General features: G+C 36.8%; 1 protein-coding gene across 1 annotated transcript in view; it reads left to right on the top strand.

The window, feature by feature from the left end:
• Positions 1-26,185, top strand: part of DCDC1 (doublecortin domain containing 1) — a 279,224-nt gene that overhangs the window by 153,769 nt on the left and 99,270 nt on the right. The window contains exons 15-20 of the mRNA XM_081153073.1: positions 1,648-1,753; positions 8,549-8,683; positions 11,119-11,237; positions 20,318-20,378; positions 22,187-22,321; positions 22,726-22,883. Coding sequence (XP_081009199.1) covers positions 1,648-1,753; positions 8,549-8,683; positions 11,119-11,237; positions 20,318-20,378; positions 22,187-22,321; positions 22,726-22,883 — 714 coding nt within the window. The remainder of the gene's footprint in view (positions 1-1,647; positions 1,754-8,548; positions 8,684-11,118; positions 11,238-20,317; positions 20,379-22,186; positions 22,322-22,725; positions 22,884-26,185) is intronic.

The raw sequence follows: 26,185 nt of genomic DNA, 5'->3' as shown, positions 1-26,185 counted from the left end.
AAAACAATTATTTTAATCACATCATTACCTGTTATCCTATTATTACTCCATTTTATAGAGACAACTTTGAGGCACAGATAGGCAAAGGAATTTGCCCAGTCAGACAACTGGTACATGATAGAGCCAAAATTCTAACTCAGATGGTCTTTCTCAAGAACTGAGGGTTTAACCACTATTCTCAACTGTCTAATAGAACTTTCTGTGAGGATGAATGTTAACATACTTTGTGACTATTGAGAACTTGACTAATGTGACTGAGGAACTGAATTTTTAATTTTGTTGAAATTAAATAAATTTTAATTTAAATAGGAATATGTGGCTAATGGCTACCATATTGGACAATGAAGCAGAAAACTGATCCTATGTTGGGTTATGTGACCTGTCTATAAGGTCTTATCTAGCTTTAATATTTTTTAATTTAACAAATTACAATTTAAGATACAGGTGAAAAGACTGAAGTAGAGGGCAGATCCAGAAAACCAGTCTGATGAGGTCACTTAGTCTAGTGTCAACCTTCTGCTAAAATACGTCTACAGAGACAGACTCTTTGGTGTTCCTTGGTAGTTGTTTAAACACCTCTAGCCCCCAATGACTGCCTGTCACTTTTCAGGCAAGATTTGAAACTCTTTTGTCCTGTTCTCGTTTTCTTTATAGATAGAAAATAACTCATCAGCATGCTTTTTTATAGGCATTTGCATTTATGAGATTTATTTCATGTGCAATAATCTTTCTCTGAGCTGTTAAATTTGCCTAGATCCTTTCCCTTCCATTTTTAGCTAGGAGTTTAATTTTAAATTCATGTATTCCTTCTTGCTTTTACTTCCCAGGTGCAATAAATATTGTTTTAGTGAGTGGATTCAAATTAGATCTAGCTCCTTAAAAATAACAATGTGAAACTGCCCTTATTGAACACAAACTAGTTTGAAGATAATTTACTTAGTATTTGAATTCCATTTGAATTTTCTTTCTATACTCTAAAGTGTAACATTTGATTTCTTAATAATTGTACTCCTACTTATATTTCTCAGAGCATTGAAAAATATACCATTACCAGCCCCAGAACTGTTTTCTGTTGAAGAGCAGCATGCTCTATACTCTGTCTTAACATACCAATATTGAGCCAAGTCATTTCCTTTAGGGTAGGGATTTGCTCACTTTTAAAACAAGTGATTTGGCTGAATTAAGATTGATGTTCAATACCTCCAGTTTGTGGTTTGTCCATGTGCCCTTTAGACTGTGCTGCCCCTTAAGAAGTTCTTAAAAATACTAAACTATAACCCAACTATTATAAGTATAAAAACATGCTTTATTATTCATAGTCCACTGTATTTAGAATATAAATTTAACAGTGAAGATGGCCTCAACTATGAGTGATCCTGTAAGAATAAAAGTCATTTTTTGTGTGTTTTTTTGTACTATTAATAGTTAATAGTTAATAAGGTAAAAATTTAAAGCCTTCTCTTTCCCAACTATAGATACCAAAGCACTTTACAAATTTTTGTTTAAAAAGATTATGAACTGTACATTGCTTTTTCTCTCACTAGCAGAGTATAAAGTGCATAAATTATTATACTAGTAGATTAAAGAGTATTATAATTAAATACATTTTATTCTAGCAAAAATAATGAAATGTTTCACTTTGCTTAGTTGGGACGTTTGTGAGGGATTTCCAGCAAATTTTAATGCCAGCAGTCAGCAGATACCTGATCAATTTGAAAAAGTGGACTTGGAGAACCATTTCCTGCAGAACAAGGTCAGAATTATATGTCATAATTACTGTGGGTAGTTTCTGTGCTAGACTCTCAGTCAATACATGGTGACTGAGTGGATATTTGGGAAAGTTTTTGAAAACTATGAGTTATTTTACAAGTGTTGGGGCAAGTATTATTTTTTACTTCCTGTTATTAAGCACTTTAAAAATGAATCAATATATAGCATTTCTGCTTGAAAAAATTCTATCTGAATTCTGTCATTCAAGTGCTGTTTTTAGCATATTTTCTCTATACCTACTATACTAATAATAAGTTTGAGTTACTTAAGAACGCCTTTAAGATGGCTGTTCTCTCTCTGAACTTTAGGATCTGATCTATTTGCTCTATGGGTTGATTTATCTAAGGAACATGAGTTCTTTAGAAAACCCAATTCATGACAAGCCATTCCAGAAGGTCTTTTTATTAATTTACACTTAGGTATCCTGCCAGTAAAGAATTTTGTTCTCCAACTGAGCTATGAAAGGCACTTTAAATATGTCTTCAAAAAAGGAATAACTTTTTTGTTTTTCTCAGTTGGGAAACTATATAGAGTTGTTCACTTCAGTTGTATAAGCTTTAGTTTTTGAACTCATGAAATCAAAACCAAAAGGCACACACAGAGATAGAGATGCCCAAAGAAAGTAGGGCTTCCTGTTAACTGGTTGGGACTTTATATTTCCAGGAGACGGTGTAAGAAGCACATTGTCCTAAACTATTAATTTTGAATTTCTCCATGCTGCCCATTCAGTCTATTAGGTCAAAATTTATACTGAAAATATTAGTTGTTTCAATGTGTATATAAATCTAAATAGTATAATTACAAAAATAGAATAAAGGCAAGAATTATTTCTAAGCCTGCCTGTTTTTGAGCAAATTTAGAAAATAAATGTAAGTTGAGGCACCAAGAATGAATGCCTTTTATGTATTATATTCATCTGACCTTTAGATTTATTTACCATAGTTCTGATCCTGCTGGCATGCCTTTTTAGGGTTTTGCTGTAACATTATTTTCCTGCTCAGAAAACTCGTCTGCCTGGCTGTTGCCTACAGGAGCTGCATAGCCTCGCCTGGCCCTCGCTCGCCCATCCCCACGGCTCTCCTTCAGTCTTGCCCACTCTGTCTGCCTTTCCCGCCTCCGTGCCCTTCACTACAGTCGGAGCTAATCAGTTGTGTCCCATGGCATGCTTCTCACTTTGGTATACTGTGCCGGGACATATCTTGTTCTTTGCCTAGGAAGTATCTCCCACCATGACTTGAGGTGTTTTTTTTTGCCTTAGGCTTTATCCAATGACCTCTTCTTCCATGAAGCCTTCTCGGATCCCCCAGAGACAATTAACCTCGAATTCCTTGCATTTGCAGAAGGCCTCTGAAAACTGTTCCTAGAGCCCGTGCTTCGGGACGGGCTGTCACTTGCTCTTGGGTCTTTCTCCATTAAAGTGAGGATTCCCCAGATGCAGACGTTGCGTTACTGGCCCTTGCGTCCTGGAGCGCTGGCACGGCGCTGAGTGTAGGGCAAGGGCACGATGTATTTGTGATGAAGGGTGTTAAAATTCAGCTGTAACCTGTCTTACGAGGCTCCCTGTTGTCTAATAGGGAGTTAGCCAAGCCAGATCGTTCGTTTGCTGGTTTCTGAAAGCACTCGCGATTTCCGTTACCATGTGCCCGTGGCCCCCGCTGCCTGGAATCAGCCCCCCTTTCTTGGCCGGCGCCCCAGCCTCCTCCCTCCCTGTGCCGCACCCCAGCCCCTGCGGGCCTATAGCCGCGGTCAGCAAGCGCTGGCGGAAACCCCGCGCCTCGTGCTGGCCTTGTCTGACTTGTGCCTGTTTCATAAGCTCTTTCTTTACCCCAGCTCACTCCCAAGCCGGATAGGATGTGGCCTCCGTAACCCCACTGCATCCATTCTGTGCCACTTACGAAGACGTGGAACTTGATGCCGTTCCTCTCACAACATTTTTTTTTTTTTTGGTACAATTTGAAGTAAATTAGTGCTCCAAGTTTAGGCCTATTTCAGGTCACGTTGGGATAAAAAGGGAAGAATGGTAGATTCCACTGGATGCTGAGATCAGATTATGAAAGGTCTTAATTTAATGTTAGGGATTCTGGATGCTGTTCTGTAGAAAACAAGGAGCCATTGGAAACATCAAGCAGAGGCAAGATCTGATTTGATCCTTGTGTTAGGGAGACAACTCGGGAGGTCCTTGTCTTATCCTTGCTGCTGGGTTAGACATTCCTTCAGGCAGAGGGCATCCTGGTCATCCGTATCTCTGCCTCAGTAACTAGATGCTTAGACTTCTCTAAATGCAATTGAATTCACTGGTTCATTCATTCATTCAACAGAAAGCAGCTCAAACCCGAAAGAAAGTTGAATGGTAAAGAGTTATTACAGGAAAAGATTTCAAAGGAGGCTCCTCTCTTTGATTTTAAGTTAAAGTAGGACTTTAAAAGAAATCTATATTTTTTAATGTTGAAAAATGATAGAATAACAATCCACAGTCATTGCATCATTATGAATTGATTCTAGTGATTCCATGAGAGTGAGAAAACACTCATCTTAAATAAAGGTTTGTGCACTATTGTATTTTTGGAAGGAGAAATTGGTTTCAAATAAAATTTCAGTCCAACCAAAATAGTAGTATAAGAAAACAAAGGTTTGATCAACTGGCAAGTAAAGAGAAGCTTTCAAAGAAAAATAACCTTTTCTTAGTTCTGAAACCTTTAAAATCCTTTCACAACAATGTCTTCAATTATATACAGAGAGATGATTAGTGCACTGGAAATATTAATTTAATAACCTGAAAAAGAGCACTTTTAAAGAGAGATTCAGGCAGAGGCGATGGGTATCTACAGGGCATCTTATGGTAGAATCACGATGCTTGTTGCAGTAAAGATACTAAGAGGATTACCACAGGGGTAGAGAGGAAGGAAGCAAAAGCCAATATTCACGATGGGTACGTTTTGAAATTGGCTTGAGATAGAAATATCAGTGCCCAACCCCTCACTGTTCGTTGAAATCTCTTATTGACAAGTAAAACCTTCCCTGCAGAGAAAAATTGGGAACACATAATCCCTATTAGTAGTGTGGGAGACAGATATAACCCTGACAATTACAACCTGTTGCTCTTTTATCCATTTAAAAAAAAAAAAAAGATTTGGAATCTACGGCAATGAAAAATTTGGCAAATACATCTTTCAACAGTTCTCTATTGTTCCTTAAATTGGTGACATTTTTAGATTGCTCCAGTTTAAGGGCAGTAAAATTATATGTTGCCACGAAATGGATGACATTTAAACTTCATGATAGTTAATATAAAAGAAAAAAATAATGAGAAGAATAGCTTGAGGAGAGCCTGGTTATGGAAAAATGTAGTAGAAAAATGGACAGTTTAGTGTTTGGCAGGTCATATATTTTGCCAAAATGCAAAGGAAACTTATTTTGATCCTAGTCTTTCAGCATGATCAGACATCATTAGAACATTAGTGACAACTCTCAGTATGGAAACAGCAAGAAAAATACCAAGTTGTAATTTTAGAGTTATGGCATACTTGTTACAAGTTAGCTTGTAAATTCAGCAGTCATGGATGCTAGCAGAATGTATTATTCTGTTTTGCACAAAGGAGGCTGGGAAAGGCAAACAAGTCTTCATGGAGAGCAAGTCATTGAGCAATAATATTTTCTACAAATAATTTATATTGTGGAAAATACTAAATTTTAACTTAAATTTTGAACTGATTGCCATTAGAATAGGATGCAGGACTTTAAATAAAATCCCAAGTCCCTTCCATGTTTTTAGACCAATAGTTAGAAGCTTTTTAAGGACTGCTTACCTAGATCTTGAAGTTGTCTTATTTGGTGGCATAAATATGTGCTCACTGTTATTTTCTGCTTTCAAACTTTTTCAGTTTTTGTCCTTAGAGGGGGGTGGATTGATCAGCTATAGATCAGGGAATGGAAACAGTAAGAGGAATATCAGAGATAGGAGGAAAGAGATTTTAGAACATTTCTTATAGTTGTGGTTTAAATTTATATATCAAATTATTTAACTTGGCCCTAAATTGTCTATCAAAAGTATAAAATTTTATAAAATTTCTATGTAGCAAACAACTTGTTTAGAATGAAGATTATGATTGATCTATGAGCTTTTCCTTTCAAGAAAAATTTTATTGTTTTGTATTTAGTTCCTCAGTAGACCTGTAAGAAAAGACAGGTGGTTCCCTTATTGTTTTGAATTTGCACAGGAATATTGAAGGCTACTCCACTTTCATTAGTGATTTGGAAAAAGAAAATTAAACAAGAAGTTTTACTGGCCTAGCACATGTATATATCATTTTTATCACTGGCAGCTTCTAGATCAGCACAGTTTATTCAGACCAGAAATGTCATAGTGGTCATTTAAAGGGAGCTATGTATATAGGTGTTCAAAAGCATAAAACAGAAATTCCTGTTTTGATTCTCAATAGGACTTAAAAAGATTTTCTAATGACATATATGATGGCATGTATTTAGAAAGCAGTCTCAACATAAATGCTTCTGCACACACCTGTTTTTACACCAACACACACCTACACACACACACCCACACACACACACAGGGCATATGATGTTGCAGATTGTCAGAGCGCTTTTGTTTTTCAGAATTTCAATTTTCACAGGGTTGGTTTTTTGTTGTTGTTGTTTTTTAATCTTTACCACCTTCATAAATGTTTGGTCTAATGCTAGGCTGTCAGATTAAATTAAAAAGAAAAAAGAAAGTAAAGTCATGAAGAGAAATTGAATGGCCATTGTCAGTTTTAAGTGTCCTCAGACTTGGCAGAATTTTTAATTTTTTTTTTCTATAACATGAAATGAAGCTGAGGTAGTGGCCCTGGCTGTGTCTGGTCTGTGTAGAATCACTTGGGAACTGTCCAGCAAAATCTCTCTCAAAGAACAGCATGGTGTTAATACTGGGTGCCAACCCACGACAGACACAAAGGACCCCTCCGCTCTCCACCAATAAGCCAACTGTTAAAAGATTAAACCATGTTGTGGAGATAACAAGAATTTAGGCGCTGGCAGCAGGTGCTGTACAAAGAAGCAGTTGGCAGTGCGTTCCTTCTGTCTGACTAATTCCAGTCAAAACAATCATCTTCCCAGTTGCAGGGGACAGTTTTGAGTGTGATGGCAACTTGGAGTTAGGAGGTGGAGTACGAGTGTTACTGTAAGTGCTGAGTCCTGTGGCGGGCGGATTAGTAGAATACGGTTTATCATTGTCCAGGAGCTGCGGGGGACTCCCCCCCCCCCCCAATCCAGCCACAACTGGCTGGCTGGGGAATGCGCAGTCGAAGAGCTGTGAGTCAAATCTACTTACGTGCTGGGGTTGCTGGATCTCTAAAATTTTATTTTCACGTACAGGGGTCGTATGACATGTTCTTCTTTTGAGAAGTAATGATCTTCCATTATAGAATAATTGCCAAATGTATTAGTTGTACCCTTTTGTTATTGCCTGGTCACATTTGAAAAATATTTCCTTTTAAATTATTATTTAATTTTTGAATTAAAAAAATCATTTGCCACCCAACATATATCTAGTATTAGCACCGATTTTGAATAGACTTTTTAGTATTAGAAAATAATTTAGATTGTTATCGAAGCAACATCATGTATTGGGTTTAAAGCAGAACCAGTCACGTTCCCATAATCCTGTACCAATAAATACTGGAACTTACAAAGTTAGCATGATTGCTCAGAGAAAGTGATCATGTAAGTTAGGAGGTAAAGTATTACATTTGAAAGAATAGAATTCCTGCAGGTGACGTGAATGCCTGTTAATCTGATGATCAAGTCTAAGTGAGAAATGAGAGGGCACACAGTACCTTTGACATATGTAATCTGATAAACACAGGTGCAGTGTCTCCCCAGTCGGTCCCCTCCTGTCCATTTGCACAACCATCACTAAAGGCTCAGCTCATATCCCTTTATTCGTAGGTTGTGTGGACTCCCAGTTGTTCTCCTTGCCTTTGATGTCTCCATTGTGCGACCCATTATGTCTACCCTTTGCCAGATGAACCTACTAGAGTTATAATCTGGTCCCTCCTGCTTGAAAGTGTTCACTGCTCCCTACCAACATCTAACTCCATAGCCTTACACTTGACACCTTCTACAGTTTGGCCAAATTTAGTTTTTGAGCCTATTGAAAATCCTGAGATACCTTGATTATACACCCTTGCCCTTACTTGGAATATCTTTGTATTCTTTTTTATTCCTGTCAGTCTTTATCCAGATGTTACTTCCTTCAAGATGTTCCACTTTTTGTTGCTACAGCCGATAGGAACCTGCCACTCTTTGAATGCCGGGAGTACTGTTTAATCACCCATATGGAACTTACCATGAAAATGTGTGTGTGTGTGTGTGTGTGTGTGTGTGTCTCTCTCTCTTTGCCTCTACTGTTTATCTACGGCAGGAAAAATACAGAGTGGGGCAAAGTACGTTTATATTTGTCAGTACACGAAACACAGAGTTTAGTCATCTATTATTATTTATTAATTATTGTATTATTTTCCATATGAGCCACTGTAAACCTACTTTTACCCTACCCTGTATTTTATAATATCCTCACCAACGCAGTCTGGGGCCTTGCACATCAGAACTGGTGCTCAACAACTATTAATTGGAGTGAATCAAATGGGACTGAGCCCTGTTTCCAGAGAGCCCTTCTCAATCGAAAGACAGTGTTCCAGGATAACTTATTTTCGATAAGTGTATTGAGGACCATTGACTTTCGGACTCTACTTTAAAATGTACACTTGTTCTCATGGTACAGGTGGATCCCAATATTGTCCTTCACGCCTCGGTTTCCATTGGAAAGTGGGGCTCCTCAAGCAGTGAAGTGAGCAGCGGACGTCAGATGGTGCCGGCGACCCCTTGGCCTGCAGCCAGTGTGTGGCTGATCACGAAGGTGCCCAAGAGCGGCTGCCCCCCCTGAGTGACTCCCGAGCCCCTGGCGCACCGGCTCCAGTGCCCGGCCCTCCCCCCAGCGTGCAGGGGAAGGTGCCAGTGCTCCTGCCCTGCGCCTGGTTTGTCTAGGGCCGAGGAGGGCTGGAGCCCCCCTGAGCACCAATGCGCTTTCAGACGTGCTGGTTCGCTCGGACTCCCAGTGTGTCTAAACCCGGCACAGAGCTTGTGTACAGTCCACAGGCTCACCGTTTCCGGGGGGTTTGTCTGAATGTCATTTGTGTCCACTCTCAGCCTTCACGGTTGTGCTTCACGGAGCCCGGTGGACTGGCACCACATAATGACTGATGTGGTCTTTATAAGGGCAGTTTTAGAAGAAATCCCCGAGTATAGGATGTGACAGTGCCTAACACATGTATACCTGTGGGTTGGCACTGTTTGATCTTTTGCTTTATTATTTTACTTTTGGATATGATTTACCCTGAGAATGTATAATTGCCCTCCTCTTCCCTCTTACTATTGAAATATGTTTTGTAATTGTCACCAAGTATTTATGTCTGGAAAGAGATGGTGCAGCTTTATTTACCCTTTATTTCCCTCAGTCCCCTCACTTTAGACTGTTTTTGCTTCTTCTTAGTACTTCCGTGGGTGTAGAGTCATTCAGGCAAGTTTGCTGCTACCTAGTTTGGGGTAGGGGAGAGGACTTCAAAACTATTTTATAAATAAAAGTTTAGGTTGCCCTTAATTATTATTTTTAGATTCCCTGAGAGTTCAAAACAAACATATAAAGTAACTAAGGCATAAGGTACTAAAATATTATTCATTTTAAATAACAAGGCAGAATGAGGTTAGATGAGTTATTTCTTAAACTTGCTTCTGACCTGGAGACTGTAACTACTAGCCCCTTTAAAGTTGTATTTTACTTCTGATTTAATAATAATATTTGCATTTTATTAATCATCTGCTACATGTTAGGCATCATATACACATTTATCTCATTTAATCTTGTACAAACTGTGCAGGTTTTCATTATATAGCTGAAAAAAACTGAGTCTAAAAAGTGGCAGAAGAAGGATTCTTGGTCTCTCTGGTTCAAAATATATGGCTTTTCACTGTAATATAGGACGCTGCTCTATATCTGGCCAATTTTTGAGCATGATGGAAGTGTTTTACTTTTAGCACTGCCACTGAACACCTGTGTGACCTCAGTAAGTGACATACTGTATCTGGGCTTTGGTCTTCTCTCCTAAAGAGTTGGCCCCGTAGATATGGAAGGTTCTTTCCTAGGTCTCACATTCTGTAATTCTGTGGTATCTGTTTCTAGAATTTTATGATTTTAAAAAACCTGTACTTGTCTAAAAGTTCCTCAAAAATAACTGAACCGCTTACTGAAAAGGGTATGAGTTTTAGGGTTAGATAGGAATTAGAATCCCTTGTGTGACCTTGAGAGAGTTACTTAGCCACACTGAGCCACCATTTCCTTATCTGTAAAATGCGGTTAGTCACACCTGTCTGGCACAGTTACTGCGGAGATTAAGTGAGAAAGCATGTCTGAAGTTCAAGCATAGTATCTGGTATACAGAAAGTGCTTAATAAGTGGTGATTCTTTTCCTCACCCTAAGCAGTTTCCTTTCTGTATAGAAAACATTATCAAATGAGGATTCCATTCAGTGCTTTTTAGAAGCAAATTTTTAAAAAATCATTTTCTTAAGTCATATATTTCCCACACAACAAAACACTGAGAAATAAATGTTACATACTAAAAAGAAACCAATTTTGAAAATATTTTTAGATTGAATATTCTCTCCCTTTTTAAAAAGTAAATCTTGTTACCTGTTAAAATAGAGAATTTTGCATGTCATCTGTGTAAATAAATTCCTCAGTTGTCGTTGCTTATTTAAAATGTATTGATTCACTAAGTAAGAAAATTGTGACGTGGCCGTTCAAACAATATTCCTAATCAATTTCCTTATTAGAGATTTCTAGCATTTAAAACAAAAGCAGTTCACAAACCACCTTAAAATGTTTAACCCATGGTGTTTAGACCCAGAGTACCAAGGTTAAGGATTTGTTTCCACCTTCAGCTCGCTGCACCTTTTTTTCCTGTGCATATTTCAAGAAAGCTCTGTCGTTATAACCATAACAAGTGACATGTGATGGACCCCTGTGAAATATGCACAGGGAAAGGGGACAGATGAAGGTATCGAGGCCTGCTTTATTTTGCACTGAACTATAAAATGCTGCCCTTGTAGGACGGGAGGATCACTGGTTCTGAGCACGGCTCACTGACCGCTAAGTTGTGGGTAGTGTTTCACTTTCGGCAACTGTTAATATCCAGGGTTATCCAGGCATAATGACCTCACTATTTGTGACACATTGTTGAATCTTCTGGTTCCTTTAACTTATCCCGACCTTTCTGCCCTCTCTATTCATTGGCAGGCTGGAATGATCCTGAGCCGAGCGGTAACTCAGGGCTGCCTGGCTGTTGGTCATCCAATCAGAGTCAAGGCCGCCGAGGGAGCATCGCTGGAAGGATATCAGTTAATCCTCCAGAAAAGGTGATACATATATGTTATTTGGCTCAAAGCAGCAAATGCTAATTTCAAGATTTCCGAGCTGTCAAATCATACTGTTTCCTGGCTTAGATGGAATATTCATTAGTTGTTTAAACTTGTGATCACAGTATGAGTATTAATTTTTCTAATCCAAAATAAGTTTGCAAACGTATCCCACTTTGTTAGGTAGTGATTCTTAGATATTTTAAAAAGCGAAATGTTGGCCTTCGACATGTACCTATGCTGCAGAAAAGCTGTGGCTTCATTTTGTAATTATTGGACTCATTTCTTTATATCTATTTTGATTTAAAAAATTTAAATCAAAAAAATTTAAATTAAAAAATTTAATGTTCTGTGTGTATTCCTAACCTCTTCTCCATCATCTAAATTTAAAATATTGAACTGTGAAAGAAAAGTCAAGGAGACGAAATATTGGTGGCTTATCAGGCACTGAGAGTGTCCTTTCTGTTTGTTTTTTCTGACTTGGGATTATAAAATTAAAATAAAAAATAAATTTTAAAAATTTAGGAAGATAATTGATGTATATTTAACAATTTGGAAATATTGTTTCCTAGATGCTTTTGTTTTTCTTGCTTGTTTGTCTTCTGATTTCACCTGTGTTGACCAGGACTTAGAAAGCTATTACCCAACTACTTCTGGATAGATAGGCAGTTGGTTTGTGCTTAAGGCTGAAACCAGAACTAGGGCACTTAAGCACCAGAGAAACTAGCCCAGATGCTAATACGGAAGGGAAATTTTCGCTAATATGTGAAAAGGATCATGCAACAGGTATTAGAATATCACAATAATTAGGAATGTGATCTGTAGAGTCAGATTTACAGGTCTAAATTCTGGCTATACCTCATACTCTAACAAAAATTAATTTCTGAGCTGACACTGTTCTAATTTATTTATATTATATTGTCACATTTAATCCTCACAACAACCTGATAAGGTATGTATTATTATTATCTTTACAATTGAGGAAATTGAGGCATAGAGAAGTCAATCATTTACTCGAGGTCATACATACTAAGTGGTTGGACAGGAATACAAACCTAAGCAGTCAGACTCTACAACTTACTCTTAGCCACAACACTATACTGCCTGTATGTCAAAGTATAGTCAGAAAATTGCCAATGAGTGCCAAGTATAGTAGCAGACATCTCAATGGATTACTAGGGTACATTAATCGAGAAACACAGGCAGAAAGGAAAGGGAGGCATTAGCTTGGCTGCATGCAAACTAGCCAGTGCTAGTCGCATCCCAAACACACAGTACCTAAGGATAGGTAAACAAACCCAAAGCAAGTCCCAGTTTGACGTGGTGCTGTATATGGAGTGGGTAACAAGATTTCTGGAGCAAAATCAGTGCTATAAACTGGAGATGTATCAAGAATCAACTTATGATGATAATGACAAGGCCAAACCATGGGACATGGAGCCACAGATGTTTCAGCTCATTTAGTCTGTAGTTATAACAAAGAGAAAAATCAATCACTTGTAACTGACCCAGAAATTACACAAATCATAGAATTAATAGACAGGATATTAAAACAGTTGTTATAACTGTATTCCATATATTTAGGAAGTTAGGGAAAAGATTAAATGTATTAAGTAGAGACATGGAAGATATAAAAGACTCCAAATTTCTAGGGATGCAAATCGCAACGAACGAAAAGAAAAATACATGACTAGTGGCAGATTAGACACTGAGGAAGAAAATAGTAATGAATTTGAAGGGAAAACAATAGAAACTATTTCCAATGACAGCCAGAGAGAAAAAAATTGAAAAAACAATGAACAGAGCATCAGTGATATGTAAGAAACTTTCTATGGCCTGATCTCTGAGTAACTAGAGTCTCTGAAGGGAAGAAGCAGGGAACAGAAAATATGGGGGGGTGGAAATGCTATCTGAAAAGTTTCCAGATTTTTGTGAACTATAGCCTACAGATCCAAGAAGTTCAACAAACATGAAGCACAAGAAACATGAAGAAATGAAATCAAGGAATATCTTAATAAAATCACCTGAAATTTTGTGATAAAGAGAAAATCTTAAAAGCGTACAAAGAGAAAAGACATTACATAGAGGAAGAACAAAGATTGACAGATTTTTTGTTGGCAATAATGCAAGTGAGAAGACCGTGGAAGAACATCTTTAAACTCTTTTTAAAAACCTGACCTTTCCAATATTTCAAATGTTCACAAACTGAAAAAATGATACCAGTTGGAAATGAAGAGCACTGGGAATAATAATTTCATAGATAGTATAAAGACCTTTTATTTCTTATTATTTCTCTTTAAAATGTAATTTGTTGTTTAAAGCAAAAAATAATACATTATAGAAATAACATATAGAAGTAAAACGTATGAGGACAATAAAATTTCTAATTAGAGACAAATGGAAGACAGATTCATATATATTTGTCAAATGGTATGACATCAGTTGAAAGTAGACTGATAAGTTAAAGATGTATATGATAGACCCTAAAGCAACCACTAATATAACATAACAAGAGTTATGGTAACAAATAAAAAATGTAGATAAAGTGAAATCATAAAAAATTTTTAATCCAAAAGAATACAGATAAAGAAGGGAAGGGAAACAAAGAACAGATAGGACAAAGAGGAAATAAATAAGATGGTAGGTTTCAACCCAACTGTATCAATAATCACATTAAATATAAATAATCTAAAACACCCCATTTCAAAGTCAGATGTCAGATCAGATAAAAAAACAAGATTCATTTATATGCTAACTTATAAACAATCCACTTTAAATAGGAACACACAAATAGGTTAAACATATATGCATAGGATGCATTTATACCATGGTAAAACCAATCCAAAGAAAGCTTGAATTGCTAAGTTATTATCAGACAAAGTAGGCTTTGGTATAAAGAATATTATCATCAGGGATAGAGAGGATCATTTCATAATGATTAGGGGTTAACTCACCAGGAAGACATACAATCCTGTATATTTATTCACCTCATAATACAGCTTCAAAATACTTGAAGGGGCAGCTGATAGAACTGCAGGGAGAAAGAGAAAAACCTACAGTTGTAGTCAGCAGAAAGCATTGTTTCAATAATTGATAGAACAAGTGGAAACAAATCTGTAAGAGTAGAGAAGATTACAATGACCGAGTCAACCGACTAATTGATAGTTACGGAATGACTCCCCCAACAACAGCAGGAGACATGTTCATTTCAGGCACACAGTCTATTAACCAAAACAGACTCTCTTCTGGTTATAAAACAAGTCTCAATATAATTAATAGAAATCAGGTGTTATCAAATATGTTTTCTGACTATAATGGAGTTAAATTAGATCAATAGAAGAAAGCCTTCTAGAAAGCCCCCAAATATTTGGACACAGAGTAACACATTTCTAACCCATGGATCAAGAACACATCAAAACAGAAATTAGCTAGTATTCTGAACTGAATGAAAGTGAAAACACAAGGTATTATTACAATTTGTAGAATGCAGCTAAAGAAGTTCTCAGAGGGAGATTTATGTAAATGCCTATATAAGAGAAGAAAAAAGATATCAAATCAGTGACCTCAGGTTCCATTTTAAGAAACTAGAGTAAGAAAAGCAAATCGAACTCAACATGAAGAGAGGAAAGGGAATAATAAAAGCTAGAAGGGAAATCAGTGAAATAGAAAACAGGAAAATAGAGAAAACCACTGAAACCTAACGCTGGTTTCTTTGAAAAGGTTAAGAACAAACTGATAAGCCTCTAGCAACATCGTCCAGGAAGTAAAGACAAAGGACACAAATTACTAGCATCAGGAAGGAGAAAGGTGCTACTACACAGTTACTAAAGGGACAATAACTGAATATTCTGAACAACTGTGCACCAGTAAATTTGTCAACTTAGATGATAATAACCAGTTCCTTAAAGGGCACAAACTACCAGTGACTACGGAGAAGAAATAGGTAAGCTGAGAAGTCCTGTATCTCTTAAAGAGGTAGCTTTTTCAGTTAAATATTTCCCACCAGGAAAACTCTAGGCCCAGATGCTCTTGCTAGCTTCGTGAGGAATTCTACCAAACATTTTAGGAAAAAATAATGCCAATTCTACACGACCTCATCCAGAAAATAGAAGAAACACTACCCAATCCTTTCTATGTTAACTCTGATAGCAAAAACCAAAGACATTACAAGAAACTAAAATAATAGACCAATATCGTGCATGAACATAAATGCAAACAATTCCTAACAAAATTTTAGCAAATTGAATACAACAATTATAAAAAAAGGTAATATTACATGAACAGGCAAGCAAAGTTAGTTTGATATTTGAAAATCTATCAATGTAAGTCACCGTATTGGCAAGCTAAAAAGGAAAAATTATATGAATATCCAAATAGATATAGAAAAAGCATTCAGCGAAAGTCAACACATCCATTCCAAATGAAACCTCTCAGAAAGTTGAGTAGAAGGGAACTGTGTCAGTATGCCAAAGGACATCTATGAGACCCCTACAGCTAACATACTTAATGGTGAAAGACTGAATACTACCCAGTCCTTTCTAAGATCAGGGAGAAGGCAAGGCTGTCCACTCTGACCATTCCGATTGAGCATTGCATGGAAACGTTTAGCCATCCTTAGAAGAAAAAGAACAGCAAAGGCATCTCAATAGGAATTGAAGAAGTAAAACTGTCTATTTTCAGACCACATGATTTTCTCTGTAGAAAATCCTATAAAATATACAAAAAGTTCTAGAACTAATAAATTAATTTAGCAAGTTTAAGAGCTTGAATCAATACACCTATATTAGTTACATTTCTATAGTCTAGCAACAAGCGATTGGAAATTGATATTTAAAAATAACATTTATAATAACATCAAACATATGACATACTTAAGGATAAATCAGTCACAATATGTTGTAAGCTTGTGTAATGAAAACTACAAAACATTGCTGAGTGAAATTTAAGAAGACCTAAATAAATGTGGGTATATAGTGTGTTCATGGATTGGAAGGCTGGATATTGTTATGATATCCAAATTAATCTATAGATTTATTTGATTAATCTATTTGATTAATAAATTTATTTGATTATGTATTTGATTAATTTGATTCTCAAATTAATCTATAGATTTAATGCCATCTCAATTAAAACCCCAGTAGGTTTCCTTCATAGAAATTATCAAGCTAATTTTAAATTTATGCAGAAAGTCATAGACCTAAAATAATGGAATTTAATTAAATCAATAGCAGAAAGCTTCCTGGAAAACTCCCAAATATTTGGACACAATCAAATTGATGGGTAAGGAGTGACTAAGTGGTTACCTTAGAGGTGTATGGTAAGGGGTGACCACTCTCCGTGGGAGAGTTGATCAATGGTCTAGTTCAAAATGGCAGGTGTTGGGAAAGGTTTTACGTATCACTTGATGAACATGCTCGTCATGCCCAGGGCCCTCCCTGGGCTAACTAGATGCTAAAACTGGTGTTGATGCGGTCTTAGCCCACTGAAGTTTACATCCTACTCTGGCCAGGATTGTCATAGAATTGGGTGGGACTGAAGCCTCCAACTTGATGTCCTTGTTGCCTATAGAGAATAGAGCATGGGCAAGGAAAGAGATGATAATTTAAAAAATTAAAAGTGTAGTTTTACTTGAAAAATCTCTATCAATGAGAAAAGATGTGGTGTACTGTAGAAAGGAAGGCAAGAAGAGAGGGAGAGAGGAAGAAATGGGCAGGAGAAAGGGAGGACCCCTATGCAAATAAGAATCATTTGTCTTTGTATTAATGCAACTTGCCTTTTTCCGAGAAACAAAATCTGTAAGATGGAGGCAAAATAGCAGAAAATTTGGAAAACTAGGGATTCTTATTACCTGTGAAGCTACATTTTGTTTTTTAAAAAGCAATGAGGACCAAGATTTACCTCACCTCTGGGTATATATTTTCAAATGTGCTTATCCATTCCAGAGCATTTGAAGTACCTGCATGACTTTCTTTTTGTCATCATAACCACATTTCATTGTAAACAACAATAAATATTCTCATGTGACAGCAACTGCTGGAGACAGATTTTCTTTCTCTTCTCTTAAGTAGTATAATGTAATTTTCACAAAAGCTGTGAATTGAGACATAGCCTTTTATATGCTAAAAATAATAGAACCAGCACTTAAAGTAGCAACCTGACAACTCACAAAGAGTATTGTAAACAGATCATGCCTCATTACTTCAGTTATGTCTCATTTGGTGTTGCTCATTTTATTCTGATTCAATACAGCCAGTGCTTGCACATATTTGTCTTTTTAGAATTTTTCCTGTGATGTGCATCTGACCATGGGTGGATGAAAGGCAGAACAACAATGCCGTTACCGAGTAGTCTGAAATTTAGAAAAATTTTTAAAAATATAAACTTCCAAGTCAAAGATACTTTTTCCTCCAAAAGATTTTTTTTGTCACCTTATAGGCAAACCAAAGAACTGAAGTTCTTTAGGCCGCCATTAATTTTACTAAATTTTTAAAGAATGTGGATATGTAGGATCTGGCCTTTAGTGTTAAGTTTATAAACTAATTAATCCAGCACGCGCACACACACACACACGCATCCATCTGCACACAGAGGTTAAATTAGACTAAATACTGGGGACCCATAGATTTTGTTCGGCACATTATGTTTTTTTAATTAGTTGTAAGCCTATAGATATAGGGAGATTTTACACAAAAATCCATATTACTGTTTTTCCTTGAAAAAATCAGAAGAGTGGACTGCACTGGACTTTCATCCTTTCATGACACCAGTCCTGCAGGAGTGGATTCCCCATTTAGATGGAACGTATATCCTCCAGTTGGCTCTGTCCCCTACCATTCCCAATAGCCACCCTCACACTAGCTCTAGCTTGTTTTATTTGTTTCCATTACCTGTCTGGTAATCTTTACTGTTTTCCTTATTTCAGTGTTAGTCTTTCAGTTATGTTTTTTGGTCTACTTTTTTCCCCTACTTAGGTCTTACTGGAAATAGAGTGATAGTTGGCCAACATTAATCTAGACAAGGTTAAACATTTCTTTAATGACACCATTGAACACAACGAACAAGTGTATCTCTGCAATGCTAGGTGCAGGGATAGAAAGACAGGTAAACAAACCGCATCACCAGGTAATCAGAGATTGAAAATCCATCTCCTTGGCCAAGACCTAAAGTTTAAGAGTTAGATTATTAAAGCAAAGTGACAGACTCTATCAAGTGCACAACGTAGAAAGGACTGTTTGCCATGCATTGGACTTTTGGGTAATATTCAAATATGTAGACAAGGCCATTAGAAATGTCAACATCAGGTAGAAAGTTGTCCATGTGTAATTGCACAGGATGTGTATTGATGGGTGAAACTTCTCTCTACTCTTACTATGTTAAGAATCGTGGAGTGGAAATCCCTTTCCCCCATTCTCTATGGACTCTACTTTTGGTCCAGGTAGCACAGGAAGACACCAGAGCCATCTGAAGCTGCCTGAGAACATAGATTTGTGATTGTGAAGCATGGTGATGGTCCGTACAGTCAACTGGGACATGCTGAGCGTTAGCCTGTGAAATTTCCCCAAAACCAAACAGTGGCCATGGGATGCCTTCTTGCTCCACCCTCTGATAAATGGAATATTTCAGAGAAATGTTTTCTTAGATAATAATAAATAAATATTTTTGTAACCATAAGTTTTATTTCTGGACCTTAAGAAAAATTTTTAAAAAGTTTCTTTTTTCCTTTATTAATTACAAAATAAAAGGATCTCTAGAAAGATGATCCCCCCCCAGTACCTCTCACCCCACTCATTGCTGAAATTGTCAGCAATTACATTTGTCTAAAGCTTGAGCATGTGATTTTTAGCTTTGGTATCAGTTAAACCTTAAATGATACTCCATAAAAACTTTTTTTTTTTTTAACCTAAGTACTAGAATTCTTCATGTTTCCTCACATCTCTGTTTCCCTCTCCTCCATTCTAATTTCACTTTCTTTTAATAGTGTCACGTTTCTCTTTTTTACCCAAATCTGCCACCTGAGAATTAACCTGATCTGTTCTCTCTAACCTCCATCCCATTTAGTCAATCGCCAAATAAATTCTTCTTTTATAAATATTTTGCTTGTAGCTCTTTCTTTCTCACCGACTCTCATCATTCTATTCAGTGTTTCCCAAAGTCTGGTCCGTAGTCTACACACGTCCACATTCCCCAGTTCTTGTAGTTGGAATCACTCAAAATACCTATAACTGTAGATTTCTGGGGTTAGAGACCTTCCCAGTCAGAATCTGAGCCATGCCCAAGAGTTCTTCACGCGTTCTTACAGAGACCGGGCGTGGGTGAGAGGCAGGCACGCACGGGGCCATTGGGGACCGCTGCCTTCCGTGTGCCGCCCAGATCACAGAGCATCACCTGACACCTCCTCTTATCAACCACGGAGGCTTCTGTCAAAACTCAGAGGCAGGAGGAAAAGTCTTGTTTAACATCCCATTACACTTAATTTAATTCATTTGTCCTACTTCTGTAAGGTTTCTAAATATTAATGAATACCTGATTAGTTAATTTAGGCATGATTCACTTCATCCCGTTTTAGTTTTCCTTTCTTAGACTTAGCTCAGAAAATTGGATGTTTCTTAATGAAATTTTCTGGTCATTTCAGAAACAGGTGGCCGAGGTTTCGAGTTTTCCATGGTGTATTTTTCCATCCCATTCTCTTAACCCATATACTTAACTAAGCCCCTTTCCATCTCACAGAGGATCTTTTTTGGGGACAGAAATTTCTATAATATTCTTAATGATTCTATTTATTCTCTAAAATTCTTAATCACTGTTGCCATTGGTAATGTACACACATACTCTCCAGCCCCCCCCACACAGTCACACACGCACAGACTCCACAGCACTCTGGGTACGAAAGGCATTGGTTGTCTTAGGGACAGCTTTAGCGGCTGGGGTAGCAGTGATGGTGGTAGAAAGGTAGAATCCTGGGTAGAGTGTGGGCAGTCCTCCTGCCAGGCGATATGGAAAATGAGGCTTTTATTCGAAACCTTCAAAATGTTTTAGTGTGGAGAAAAGTTGTCAGTCTCTAAATTATATTTTCATTACAGACATAAAGAAGATGATTCTCAGAAGTGGGTGTTTGGAACTGACGGCTGCATTTATTCTAAGGTAAGGACTTCATAAGCCACAGCTTTCATTCCTAAGTTTTTCCGTTCCTCGCTTTGTATAAAATGTACTATCTATTGTCGAGAGCAAGAAATGCTTTTCGTGCACAAATGATTTTACTCTGTGCCCAGAAGTTTAGAATTTAACTTAACTCAATACTTTCCTTTGAGGTTTTGTTTGACTTTAAAACACTAGTTTTCCAAAGCTAAAAATAATTTTCTGCAATTTATTGCTATGCACCACCCAGCTTTTCAGGTCATCGGTTTTCTTTCTTTCTTTTATTTTAATATTTAATTTAATTTATTATTTTTTATTGAAATATAATTGACATATAACATATACATTTAAGGTGTATAATGTATTGATTTTTGCAAGTATATATTGCAACACCATAGCATTAGCTAACACCTCTATTACATCACATAGTTATCATTTCTCTTTGTGGTAAGATTAAGATCTATTCTCTTAACAACTTTGAAGTTTATAATACATTATTGCTGACTATAATCACTATGTTGTGCATTAGATCTCCAGAGCTTATCTATTTACTAGTTGCAAGTTTATACCCTTAAACATCACCCCAATTCCCCACCCTCCTGGTAACCACCAGTCTTCTCTCTCTTTCTATGAGTTTGGCTTTTTTTAGATTCCACATATAAGTGATATCATGCCGTATTTGTCTTTGTCTGTCTAAGTTATCTTGCTTAGCATAATGCCCTCAAAGTCCATCTCTGTTGTCAAAAATGACAGGCCTTTTCCCTAATGGCTGAATTTTGCATTATTTTGTGTTTTAAACATGTTATTTTAAAGAGAATTTTGACTCTAAAAATTTTAATGTCACATTCCCAAACACAATTGCTGATTTTTTTATTATAGTTATTCTACAGTCACAGAGCAAAACTATTTTTTATGAGGCATTTCATTCTTATAGAGGTTTAGAAATTTTAATTAGATCTAAATTTAGCCATATCCAAAACTATATCCATCTAGTTAAGGCTAAAATGGAGGATAATTTGATAATTATTTGCAGCTGGATCATAAATGGAGCTCATTCCATTCATTTAAAAAAAGACCGAATTACTGCTTCAGGATATTAATAACTAATCTTAGCTCTACCACTTATTAGCTGTGTGGCCTTAGGCAAGTCATTTAACCTTTCTGAGCTTCACATTCTTTGTCTGCAAAATAGAGATATTCATACCAACATTGTGAGTATTTGGCACAGATTGTGGCCTATCAATAGATTCTGGCACATTGATTCTAGCTGATCAATAATTTGTAGCTATTAATGATATTAATAAAAATGAACAAATTTAAATACAGTATTGCATTTTATTACTGTTTTTATTTGGGTAACATTTTTTCTTTAGTTTGTTTATTTTTAATGTTAACCATCCCTCTATTAATTTGCAAAAAGATAAAATTAGATTTACTTCCTTATACAAACCACCAGTTTCAGCTAAATTAAAGATTTAAATTTAAACGTGGAACCATAAAATAAACAGAAAAAAGCATGGATTAGAGTGTCTAACCCACACTAGCGGTGAGTGGGTATCTTTATGAGCATGCAAACAAAGATAGAATCCATAAAGAAAAAGACTAATGCTTTGAGTATATAACATTTTTAAAAACTTCTAAATCTAAAATAGCACAAGCAAAAGTAAGTAGGGAAATATGGCAAATCAAGAATATCTTTGCAATATAAATGTCAGAGAATGGAATAATATTTAGTGTATAATAAGTCTGTTATAACATCATTCTAGTTGGAAAGAGTACAAGGCTGGTACTACATTTTTTCCCCTTTCCTACAGGCTTATCCTCAGTTTGTTCTGACCTACCTAGAGGAGCTAAAGGCACAAATGGATGTGACCCAGACAGAGTATCACATTCACCATGGCGCCTGGACCACAGCTCATCAGGGACATGGCAGCAGCTTAGCAGGAGAGGTCAGTGTCGTGAGCCAGAGGCAGGACAGAACCAGAGCTCTCAAATGTATTTTGCAAAGAGAAACATACTCAAGTTGTTTTCAGGAGGCAAGCAAGAATTCCCATCTTAATGTTACAGATTGTTTAAAATCATGCACACAATATACATATTGATATACGTGTTAATATTTATATAAACATCTATGTATTTATATAAATGTTATTTTATTAAGCAGATGGTGACACACTACCTTTTTTTTTTATGACTGCCTCCTTTTGTTCTGGCCACACACAAACGATTTACCTACAGGATGAAGACTGAAGAAGAACCACAAAAAGTATAACGTCACATTTTTGGCTTATATACTTTAGATGTTTCTGCTCAATGAAAATGAGCTATTTTATTCCTATGTTTTATTTATTAGGTTCTGCAAGAAAGTGCCAGCCTCCCTGGTTTGGAGCAACTGCCAGAGCCTTCAGACACCCATCCGATGCCAGAAGGTTCTGTCGGGGAGGCAGGGCAGCTGGCAGTGGCCCTGGTGAGGAGACTGGAAGAGAAACATCCTAAGGCTTCTGCTCAGAGGTAGGGCACTGACAATATGGAGCTTTATTGCTCAATGACAGTCCATGTTTTCCTTCGGTTTCATGTAAGATTGATTTCTTGATGATGATTGAAATATCTCAGAAGCCCTTTGGCTTTCAAGCACAGTAGTTTTGGGGTCACATTTGATCAAGAGAGGTGACATTTATGTGTGTTTCATTAAAGATCAATGTACGGTATTGTTTATAAGCATACTTAGGAAGGGTTGCCATCCTGGGATTTCATTAAAATACTCTGAAATAACATAATTAGGGTAAGACATAAGTGTATAAACAATTGTAAAACTACCAAGAGGTCCTTAAGAAGGTCATGCTCATAAAAATTCTTGTAATGTTGCATGAAAAGAATATTATATTTAGACCTGAGGATGAGTACACAATAGATGCCCTTAAGTCATGATAATTTAACTAATTGACATAATTTCTATTCCTAGAACAAAATTAACACCAGTGATTTTGCTAACCAATTGAAAATTATCCTTGGTTGGAAATGGAAACTGTTTCTCTGATCCTTTTTATTTGATTAGAAAACTCAAGTTTGTTATTGTTATTATTATGTTGGGGCTTGGTGCTATAAATTGCAAAATGACTTTATAAACTTCAATTTTAATATTTAATTATTTGAAATTGACTATTGATTGAAGTACTTACCATACTCATTAAAGTTTAAGAGAATTCCTAAGTTTAACTATTCTAACCATAGCTAGAAATGTCAATTTCATGAAAAAATGGGAACTTTAACATTCTTTAAAAAAATTTTTTTCAGCCAGCTTTACTGAAATACAGTTGACATATAACATTGTGTAAATTTGTGTGCAGCATGACAACTTTTTTATTTCAGTTAAAAACTTTCTTATATTCTAAATTTACATACTCTTCAATTTATTGTCTCTTCAACTTGTTATTTAAACCTCAGATCCTTTGATATTGTTTTTAGTAAGATAAGGAATAGCTAAACAAAGTAACAAGCTTAGGACCTACTTATATCATAGTATGGGGGTTTCCTGGAACTGCACGAAAACTCAGGTTCCAGGTCTTCTTTCCTTGCTATTTGCTTTTTAATCCTATGTAAGGGTCTCAGCTCTCTGATGCTTCCCAACAGGACCACAAGGCTACAGCTAAGCAGCCAGGCCAATTCTCCATCCAGGTCGCTAGATATAAGTCTCATGGGAGCCATGTTAGAAGTTTTCATGTAAAACAGGAACTCAGGAAATACTGGGGCACTGGGGAACTCAAATCCTGTTTCCTGAGGCCACTGCTGACCTATCTTTCCAGACTCATTCGGCAGCTGCTACTTTTCCAGAGAATGCTGGGGCTTGTCATTGTCCTGCCTCTACTGAAGGAGCCACAGGTTCCTTCTCCTTTCAGATTTCTGAAACCTATCTGGTATTTTTGTGTCTGTTTCATGCTGGCCTTGGCCCTGGTGGGTCAGCACATGGGGACTCCAGTGACAACCCACCTACTTTTCTAGGACTCCCTCCTTCCCCAGCCTAGAAATATTTTCTTGGAGGGTTGAGAGCATTGGATAGTTTAGGGATTTGTCTCCTGTGTTTTCTTGTTGTATCTCCCTGAAGCAATATAGTCTGATGATAGAACATTGAAAGAAATGCTCATAGTATTAGGAAATAATGAATCCACCCCCCAAACAAAGCAGTTATGGTCAGTTTACACACCACAATACATGTTTGAGTGGTTAGAATGAAATGTGATGTCTTTAAATTTCCAGAAATGTAGTGAGCACACAGTAAAGGTTGTGAACATGTTCTGAAAACAAGTAGAGGTACAAAAGAGTTTTCAATAGAGATTGCATTTAGATTTATGACTTTTTAGTCAATGTGAAGTGACTGGTAACTATATTTGGGAATTTATAAGAAATTTCCCAGGGCCCTGGGAATCCCAGGGTTTGTGTCGGGCCTCTTTTTCTCTCTTTAAGCCCCAGGGATTTATATGCATTCTCCTCTCTGCCCAAACAGTTTACCATAATAGGTGTAATTTCAGTTTCTCTTTCTTTTTTTCTGTTCCTTAACAAGTTATTTTGAGTAAAGAGTAGTACTTATAGCAATTACTTTCTTCCCACTGTCGAAGGAATTGAGCAAAATTAGAACCTGGTACTGGATTTGGAGTATTGATGACTTTGAACCTTAGGTTGTCTTGTTAGCTTTACGTGCTTTCCAAACATAAGGAAATCAGTGCATTGGATATTACAGCCTCAAGAGAGGGCTTCACATTTTCTTGCTTTTATCAATGATAATTAAAAAAAATAAACAATAAAATCACTGCCAAAAGTAAAGGAATGATGTGAAATGATCTGTGGAAATTTGAAAAAGAAATAGAATTTTAGAACATCAGGGAAAACATTAATGAGCAAATAATCTAAATAAAGAATATATAATTGAAAAGAATTAAAACATGGAGATATAAATGTATGTACTTGCTTCGAAATAGCCAAGGAAGGTGAGAACCACAAAGCCCAATTTGGGGAAAGACAGAGAGACTGGTAGGTAGCAGCAGGTAACGTGACAATGAAGGATAACATTCAATGATTAGTTAGCAAAAACTGACTCTCCTTGAGGGCTTTGTGTGCATTGTTTCCCAATAACCTACGAGGTATGTAAAACAAAGGCATTACTCCCTGTTTTACTGATAAGGAAATTCGGCACAGAGAGATTGTTAGTTGGCTAAGGCCTCCCAGCTGGTAATCTAAGGCAGGCCTCTCTGAGCCCCAAGTCTTATGCATTGCCTCTATTTTGTTCTGCTGACCACTCATGTTCTTCTCTTAGCAGTTGTCCAAATCTTCAGGTTTTCAAATAGGGCCTATTATTTTTGACTGGGTATCTTGGAGAGGGGCCTTTAAGTAAGATGGAACAGTCTAGAAAGGGATTAATAAAAGGTACGTCAATATGTGCAGCTTTCAGCAAAGACAATAAAGAGAAAACATAAGGGAGACTGTGAACGCCTGATTTCTTGTTGAATCCAATAGTGTAGACTTACTGATTCACACAGGCTTGCACTTGAAGGCACTGGAGATTTTTTTTTAAACTTTTTTGCAATTTTCTTTTCTTTTTTTATTATTTGAATTTACTGGGCTGACAGTGGTTCACAAAACCATACAGGTTTCAAGTGTACAACTCTACAAAACATCCTCTGCACACTGCATGGAGCGCCCATCGCCCAAAGCAGTCTCCTTCGTGTCCATTTATCCTCTTTTGCCCACCTCCGCCTGCCCTCACCCCCTTTCCCTCTGGCTATGAGCACACTGATGTCTGTGCCTATGTGTTCTATAAC

Source organism: Miniopterus schreibersii (genome assembly GCF_964146895.1).
Source record: "Miniopterus schreibersii genome assembly, chromosome: 12".
NCBI classification, from domain to species: domain Eukaryota; kingdom Metazoa; phylum Chordata; class Mammalia; order Chiroptera; family Miniopteridae; genus Miniopterus; species Miniopterus schreibersii.
This window is presented reverse-complemented; position numbering and strand designations above follow the sequence as displayed.